This window comes from Miscanthus floridulus, chromosome 5 (assembly GCF_019320115.1).
Source record: "Miscanthus floridulus cultivar M001 chromosome 5, ASM1932011v1, whole genome shotgun sequence".
Lineage (NCBI taxonomy): Eukaryota > Viridiplantae > Streptophyta > Magnoliopsida > Poales > Poaceae > Miscanthus > Miscanthus floridulus.
Window position 1 is genome coordinate 39,021,702 of NC_089584.1, and position 9,075 is coordinate 39,030,776.

Sequence of the window (9,075 nt, forward strand, 5' to 3'; positions counted from 1 at the left end):
AATGGGGGGCCCATGTAGGGCCATTGGTGCTATCCAATCGAGAGATGTCTAAAGGTTCTTCAAAAGAAATGTAGAAATAAATGCAAAATCAAGGCTTCCATTGTAGAGGCATACATTCTGGAGGAGGTGGCGAACTTCACAACAACATACTATGGTGACAACCTCCCTAGCGTGCATAATCCACCCCCTCGTTACAATGCTGGCGAAAATGAATCGAACCTCAGCCTTTTCCGAGGGCAACTCGGAAGCGCAAGTGCATCGACCCCCAAGACCTTGAATCATGAAGAGTGGCACCATATCATGCTATACGTGTTGACCAACCTTGATGAAGTGGCGTTGTACATGCAGTAAGTTCTCAACGAACTTGTTAAATACGCCGTCACTATTCTGCATCCAACCCCCTTGTTTCTCGTTGGTATAGGGAATTTCTTCATGAATTCTGGCGTCAATCAAGGGATCCTACCCCATAGTAGCTAGATACCCTTCTTACATAGGGTGCGGGAAATGGAATGCCCGATTTCATTTCTTGGTTCAAACGAAAGGTACCGTCTAATTTAGCTCGTACTTAGTTTGACATTCCAAGTTACTCGTACGTGCGAATAATATAACGATGTATCCTGCTTGAGCTTGCAGGGCCAGAGGGATGCATCTATGCGTGCCGAGTTGAGATAGGTTGCCATGGCTTTGCCTATAGGGTAAGGTCATTTTCCGGTTATGACGTGAATGGATATCGCTTTCGCACAACAAGCTATGAGCAGAGTTGACCCAATCGAAGAACCACAAGTTCCAAAGTTTTTACGCCCGGCGTTGATGAGGTCGAGTATTATAGAAGAATTGAAGAAATATACGAACTCAAGTTTCATGGATCCAAACCTTTTAATCCCATCATATTCAAATGCCATTAGTTTGATCCTGAAGTAACGAGATGGACATATTCTAATCTTGGGCTAGTCGAAATTTGATAGGATTCCATCTTACCAGGAGACGATGTCTATATTGTGGCCCAACAGGCCACACAAGTTTATTATCTCCCATATGCATGTCAAACCAAAAGGCATCTTAAGGGTTGGGATATTGTGCACAGGGTATCGCCATACGGTAAAGTGCCTATCTCAAACGATGAAGATTACAACTTAGACCCAAACACATATGATGGAGAGTTCTTTCAAGAAGAGGGACTAGAAGGGAGGTTTGAGATAGACTTAATCGAAGCAATTGGAATGGAAGTAGACAATGAAACGGTTATTGAAGAGGACGCAGGAGATGAGGTGCAAAATGTGAAGGACTTTCAAATGCTTGAGCGATTACATTTAGACAATGACAATGACAATGGCAACATTGCTCATTCGGATAGTGTTGATTATTTTGACATGATTGATACTGATGATGAGACTTATGATCCAGCTAATCCCGATCATGAAGATTATTTCTAATACATGTAATACTATGTTATTTTGTAATTACATTTTGTTTATTTTGCATCTTTTTCTAAGTACTTCTTGTTTATCTGTGCTTATTGGTTTACTCTTTTTAATTACAGGTGATTGAACAAAGATGGTGGGCGGTGGGATGAGGAAGCTAGCGTCCTTGTACCGAAGGACAAGGACCGCTGCACCGAAGGAGAATAGGAGGAGGAGGAGCCGCAGGAGGGAGCCGTCGCCTGCCGCCCCATCGCGTGAGGAGGAGGAGGAGGAGCAGGTGCCCTAGGAGGACGCTGAGGAGGCGTAGGAGGACGCGCAGGAGGACGAGGAGGAGGAGGCGACAGCAGGGGGTTCCGCTTCCTCTAGTTCACCGAGTGTCTACTTGCGAGGTCCCGCAAGCCTCCCTTAGCGACCGATACCTCGTGAGAGACGCCTGCTGATTCGACCCGAGGGGGAAAAGTAAGTAACTTTAGATGTTATCACTACTTTATATGATATGTTGAAAATCAAAATAGAAACTAATAATTTTTCTTAATCACTTGGGTAGGAACTAGACGATTGTGGCGAGTGGAGGTGCTCACACATGCCAAGTCAATGGCATCCTCGGTCTTCTGTGCAAGGAGCACTTCCCTGGCCTGGTTGAGTACGCCGGAGTGATGGGGCCGGCCTACTCGTTTGACCACTACGTTGTCGCCCCCAATGTTGCAGATCAGGCCCACAGGGTATTCAACAACAAGGCGGAGCGGGTGAAGCAAGAGCCGTGGGTAAGTCTTCCTCGCACTACATTGCTCAATACATCGCATTCATTGGACATTCTTGAAATAATGAATGGATACATCGTGTTTGTATGCAGGATTTCTTTAGATGCCAGGACGGACATGAGGCCAGGGCAGATGCGGTGGCTACCAAATGCTGCAAAAAACTCATCGTGGACATGCATTATGAGGCACACATCCAGGCCGTCGTAACTTACCACAGGACCATCCTTAGAACGAAGGTCACCAAAAGGGACGCAAGAACCATGACGCTGACCCAGGACCAGTACCTGCAGGTAAATACAGAACATTAATACTGATTCCTTTTGAGATTAAGTAGGCTTAATTTCATCTTCTGATATGTCATGTACTTGATGGCCTATAGATGATTCCTTATTGGTGCGCCGCGCATCCCCAGTGTTGGGTACAGATGGTGGACAAGTGGTGCTCAAACGAGTGGGAGGAGATGCACAACTTGTGCTAGGAGCGGCGTTTGATGATGCTAGGTGTAGCACACCATCAAGGCAGCCGCAGCCGCAGCCTCAGCGGATACGCAGAAACATGGGTACATGAATTCATTTATTTATTCTAACGCTCAATTCTGCATGATTTCTAATCATCTTGCTATTTTTCTCGCAGTCGGCGTCACATGGTGGCTAGCCTTGCTCTATCTTCAAGGCATTTGCTATGGCCCACAAGGGCAAGGCGACGTCCGACTACAACCCGGAGGACGGGCCCGAGGCGTACAGCAATGCGATCATCCACAACTGCCTCAGTGAGTACACATCGATGGCAAGGGACCTTGATGGAGAAGTCATCATGAGGGTGGGAGGAGGCAAGAAGCATGGGCGATACTGGATTGGTGATGGCGCAATCAACTTGGCCGCCACTCCCAGTCTCTCCCAGATTCGAGCAAGCAACACGAGCATGAGCCCGGCCATATGACCTCGGCAGGACACTTCACACCACCAGGTGGAGGCACTCAAGGTTATTCCTGGTTTATTCGTCATTCAGGGCTCGTTTGGATACCGCAATACCGTCGGTATCCCCACCCCATCCGTGGGAGAGCCAAGGCCTGTGGGAGCGGGCACCCTCTCCATTCCACTCTACAGTTTGGAAGTCCTTGGGCTAAAAAAGCCCATGCCTTTTCAGCCCTATCCACATGGAGCCACGGGGGAACAAAAAATCACCTCCTGAGTCGTGTCTCTGTTTCCCCGTCGCCTCTCGCGCTCGCCATCGACATCGACTCGTGCATCCGCATAAAGCAAGACATGGTGGCTAGGGTTTGAGCACCGCCACTCCCAGTCGCGTGCGCCACACGTCCCCATCTCCCACCATCCTACGACTCGCTTTGTACCAGAAGCGCCACACACTCCATCCATCCACCAGGAAGCAGCGCTACCACGTACTCCATCCTCTCGCAAGGTAAGCCATGGTGGCTATGGTTCAAGCTCTACCCTCTCCTACTCGTGCTCCTCCAATCTCTGCTCCTTCTATTCACAGGCCATTTGTTCTTTTCGTCTTCCTCGCAGAGTGCCATTATGGAGCCTAGGGTTTGAACGCCGCCAGTCGCTGCTCCGTCCCACATCCACCAGCTGCCACACTCGTTGAGCCACCGCCTGCACATTCTACATCCCCGGCCAGCCATCTCGCTCGTGGTCTCTAGCTATAGGTTCGACGCCTCCTCCTCTGTTCTACGTTTCTTTTAGATCTGTTTGGTGTTCATGAATTGTGTGGTGATCTGGTGGTTCTTGCCACAACTGGTGCTTTTTTATTGTTCTATGTTTTTTTCTTAGGTGCAATCCTGTCAATTTGTTTCCTTCACTTGTTAGCTGCAGCGACTGGTTGCTTCTTTTTTTAGTTGAACATTAGGTTAATAACTCCAGTTCAGTTGAGGTTGTCAAACTAGCTTGCTGCTCTTTGTTTGGCTCAAGGTTTCCTCTATTTTTGTTTTTTAGATAGCGCGCTGTAGCTGCATTTTAGAGTGTCAGTAGTAACTGACCAGTGGAGAGTTCAGGTAAAGCTCAGCTACAGACTTTGTTTTTTAGTCAGTTCAGAGATTTATTTGTAGTAGCTGTTTGTTTTCCATCGGTTGCTAGTTGTCTTAGCTCTTAAGTGCTTCATGTGCAGCTTCTGAATATTCAAGCTTTTGAGAATAGTATTCACAGTTCAGTTCAGTGAGTGCTTTTTGATTTGTTTGGGTAGCCTGTTAGCAGTAACACTTTTTATTAGATTAATTATGTTTACTCATTTCTTTTGTTTACTTCCGTGATGTTTTAAGCAAGTACTAATTGTTTGTAAGGTCAGTATGTCACAAATTGGCATATGTGACTTTGACAATTAGAAGAGAGACGCGTTGGGAAATTTTGGAACATAGGCTTCAATTATAAATACATAAGTAGGCCAATATCTCAGCTGGTATAGAGCTGATGCTACCTATGATCTTGTTCGGTTTAGAGATAAAAATAAAGTACTAACACGTACTTTATTATAAATACACAAGTAGGCTAATATCTCAGCTTGTTTCTATTTGCAACTTTTAGATAATGGGCTCTAGGAAGGAGAAAATTACAAAATTCATACAGATGGAAGAAGAAGATGATGATGAATTGTTTCTTGTCATTGTTCCTGCAATACTTGAATGTCTGAATGAAGAGAAGAGGCTAGAGCATACCTCCGAGTATACTAGTGCTAAGAAGGTGAAGGAAATTCTAGAGGGGCACGAGAATTGGTGTAAATCTGAGTTTCGTATGAAGACACGGATATTTAAGGAGACATGTAACTATCTTAGGCATGAGGGTCTATTGCGTGACACACGAGGTGTTACCATTGAGGAGCAGCTAGGGATGTTTATGTATATGATTTCACACAATGCTAGCAATGATAGACTAAAGAAAGCATTTCAACATAGTGGTGAAACTGTCCACAGGCACATAAGGGTAGTTTTCAATATCATTCCCACTCTCACCTATAGATTTCTGAAGCTTCCTACTTCCAACCAAACTCACCCTAAGATCGCTACGGATCCTAGATTTTGGCCCCTTTTTTCGGGTGAGGCATAACACTAGACCTTACTGTCTCTCCAACATTTTGCTCTGTTTATAAGTTTTATTTTTTTCACAGAATTGTATTGGTGCTATCGATGGCACACATGTGCCTATCACAATTGCAGAAGAGAAAGCCCCCCCATATAGGAATAGGAAAGGCACACTATCTCAGAATGTCATGGTAGCATGTGACTTCAACCTAAACTTCACATTTATCTCTTGTGGGTGGGAAGGGTCTACTTCAGATGCTGGAGTTCTTCGATCAGCTATTTCCAAGGGTTTCCAAGTTCCTGAGGGAAAGTTTTATCTTGTGGATGGTGGGTATGCAAATGCACCACAATTCCTTATGCCTTATCGAGGAGTTAGATATCACATTGCTGAGTTTCAGCGGCGCTCATCTCGAAGAAGAGAATATGCTGATCACAAAGAGCTTTTCAATCATCGTCATGCACTTCTTAGAAACCATATTGAGAGGGCTATTGGGATTCTTAAAAAAAGGTTTCAAATTCTGAAAGTGGGAACACATCATCCCATAGAATCTCAAATAAAAATTCCAGCAGCAACCGTTGTATTTCATAACATAATTAGATGTCTAAATGGTGACGAGAATTGGTTAGATCACCAACCTACTTATATACCAGAATCTGATCATGTTGATCTGCCACAAGGAGATGATAATCATCAAAATGATGTGCAGTCGCTGAATTTACAAGACCATGCTGCAAACGTCCTAAGAGATCAGATTGCCATGCAAATGTGGGAACGCTACAATCAAAGTCGTGCTTAGGAAGTAGCAGTCAAGTCATAGAGCATGAAGATTATTTTGTAGTGTGTTATGTAATAAATGTTGAACATGCCAATGTGCTATTGTATAAGACATCTATGTTTATGACTTCATATCTAGTGTGAGTTATGTTATATGTCGCCAAACTATTACAGTTGTGTTTGAATGTTATTTTTGTAAACTCTAGCTATGACTAAAGGACAAAGCTCAAGAGCATCATGGAGCTTTAATTATGAGAAAGGACTTCTTGATGTACTTCAAGAACACAATCAAGAAAGGTTTAAGGGCCAAAATGGTTGGTCACCTGAAGGATGGATAAGTATCATAAGGCATTTCAATGAGAAGTTTCCATCCGCTGGATTTTCGAAGACACGGATTCAAGACAAGGAGAAGGACATTAAAGGAAACTACAAGGCCATTCGGGCAGGGATTAAGGAAAGTGGGGTTGGCTGGAATGATTCTTTGTGCATGATCAATGCTTTACCAGACAAATGGAAGAAACTTATTGATGTATGTTGTAAGATCATTTCACTTGCTAGATAATTTAGCTTGTTACTATGCTGCTAACTTTAGTTTGCATTTGCTAGGATCATCCAAGGCTTAAGAAGTTCCAAGCAAAAGCATTTCCTTTGTATCACGAGTGTGAGAAAGTGTATGAAGGTAAACTTTTTATTCAGCTACTAGTGCATATAGCTTTTTTACATGTCCTACAGTAGTGTTCAGTATTTAGATTTCTTGAGCTACTAGCATTTGTTTTGAGATAGCTTTTTAGATTTCTTGAGCTACTAGCATTTGTTTTGAGATAGCTTTTTGTTAGACTACTGCAGCTGTACAACTGTCCTACAGATAGCTTTTTTTAAACTATTAGCATGTGTTTCTCAAACTGTGCAGATGTGTAACTGTCCTGCAGATAGCTTTTTTTGAACTATTGAAATAAACTTTTTATTTCAATGTGTTCTGTACAGTAGTAGCTTTCCTGCTACTACTATCATTTTCTGCTAATATTTTTGGGACATTCATGTGACTTGAGTTTATTTATTCACATGAAATAGGAAGCATTGCAACAGGTGGATTAAATTTCACATCAACAGAGCCACTTGAGCTGCACCCACCGTCTTCCACTCAACATGTCAACGCCAGCGACATAGATGCTCCTAGATAGCAGCATGAACCCTTTCTCTGCAAGTATGGATGATCATAGGGCATCAAGTGAACCTATAGACCTCACTAGGAGCAGAACCAGCTTCCTCTACTTGTTCGGGACAAAAGGGATCAGGAAGTGGGAAAAAGAGAAGCATTGCTGGAGTTCTACAAGGCTATTTGGACCACAAGATAAAGCAAAGCAAAACTTTTGTGGAATCACTAGATGAAACAAGTAAAGGTGACTATTCTATCAAGAAGTGTATGGATCTTCTGGAATCCATGGAAGAGCTCTCAGATGAAGAGAAGGCACAAGCAACAAGCGTCATGAAGTGTGAGGTGAACAGAGAAATTTTTATCAACTTCACAAACCCAAGAGTTTGCCTATTGTGGATCAAGGGTGAGATTGCTCCAAAGGTAAGTTTACTGTTCTTGTGACTACCTACCTTACTAGTACTACCCCTTGTGTAAGAATTTTACGGTACTCTGAGAAGTACATGGTGTTGTAGAATTTATTTATGAAATCCGACCATGTCAGTGCCTAGTGCTGCAATTGACTGTTGGAGTTTCTAGTGAGTTTTACAGTGCCTTTGACTAAAACTGAAAACCCAAATGCCTAATTTTACAGTACTATGTAGAGCAGGAAGCTTTTCATTAATTTGGCTGTACAAGCAAAGTTTCTAATCTAGTGTGCATGTAGAAGAATGATACTTTTGGCTATATGATAAAAAAGTTATCCTTTGTAGATCCTTGTTCTCGAGACATGAAACTTGGCAATAAAAATGAGCATCAGAATTAAAAAAGTTATACTTTTGGCTATATTGGTTTGCAATATGTGGTGACATTTTTCTATGCTACAACTCCATAAATTTATTTTAACAACTTTTTACCCAGCTGTGATGGCTGAGATGGGTGGGCATGACGTGCTTGTGGTCAATGCACAGGCCCAGTCTGATGTTGTTGAGGTCCCACATGGACCAGCAAGGTTCCAGTGGACTGGTTCTAGGGACGTAGGTGCTGTTAATTAGTGTTAGGATGACGAGCATCGGGACCGGGAGTAGTTTTGTTGGGATAAACTTTGTACTGGACCAGAGCATCTTATCCCTGGATGTGATAAGATTTGGGAACTAGAATATTCAACAGTGTCTCAAATTCAGAGTGTGTAATAGCCATTTGATCTGAAACTACAACATAACCATAGGCAACTTAGCCTGATGCAGAAGAAGGCAAACCAAAAAATCTGGCAAAAGTATGGCCCAAATCTGTAGTGTGATGATGACCTCCTACAAAAATCAAATGAATTAATCAATTCCTTGCAAGATTCACCTACCCTCAGACAATGGTCAATCAACCAAAAGACAATAGGAGTAGAAATCAACTAACTAATTACTTGGAAGATTAGAAAATGGAAGTTAGGATAGGAACAATTAAATTCATAAATCAATTAATCACCATGGTTAAGGGGCTGCAACATTTTTCATAATCTAAATTTCACCAAATTTTTTCTTTGTTAGTATTGAGTTATCCTGCATGAGCATGAATGAAAGCTGATATAATTATTGCTCAAGAAGAATGATAGGGAACCAGATTTTTTCTTTGTTAGTATTGAGAAACTGAGGAAACTTTTCAGCTAGTCAACCAAATTTTCATTTGCACAAATCCAATATTTTTTCTGTGAGTACTGTATGATTGTGTGAAACTCTAGCATTTCAAAGGGGCCTAAGTATGCAACATGAATCCGTTTTTGGTTATACAGTATGTTTTGAGTGCAATTACCAATTTCACAAATGATATTTGACTAGAAGCCGTTACTAGTTTGATAGCAAGCTTGATAGATACTAGTAACCATAATAATTACAGGTATTGACGTCAATTTAATCTGATAATCTATTGCTAGCTATGATCTTGTGTGCAGTTAACATTAGTAT

At 42.4% G+C, this 9,075-nt stretch overlaps 2 protein-coding genes across 2 annotated transcripts; both read left to right on the forward strand.

Annotated features, from left to right (window-relative positions):
- The first annotated feature begins 4,722 nt into the window (after positions 1 to 4,722).
- Positions 4,723 to 6,010, forward strand: LOC136454534 (uncharacterized). Its single transcript, XM_066454924.1, has 2 exons — positions 4,723 to 5,227; positions 5,283 to 6,010. The coding sequence occupies exons 1-2, from the start codon at positions 4,723 to 4,725 to the stop codon at positions 6,008 to 6,010; spliced, it is 1,233 nt and encodes a 410-aa protein (XP_066311021.1).
- Positions 6,011 to 6,196: 186 nt separating this feature from the next.
- LOC136454535 (uncharacterized) lies at positions 6,197 to 6,906 on the forward strand. The gene is made up of 3 exons (XM_066454926.1): positions 6,197 to 6,517; positions 6,595 to 6,667; positions 6,899 to 6,906. Exons 1-3 carry the CDS (start codon positions 6,197 to 6,199, stop codon positions 6,904 to 6,906), a joined length of 402 nt encoding a protein of 133 aa, XP_066311023.1.
- The last annotated feature ends 2,169 nt before the right edge of the window (positions 6,907 to 9,075 follow it).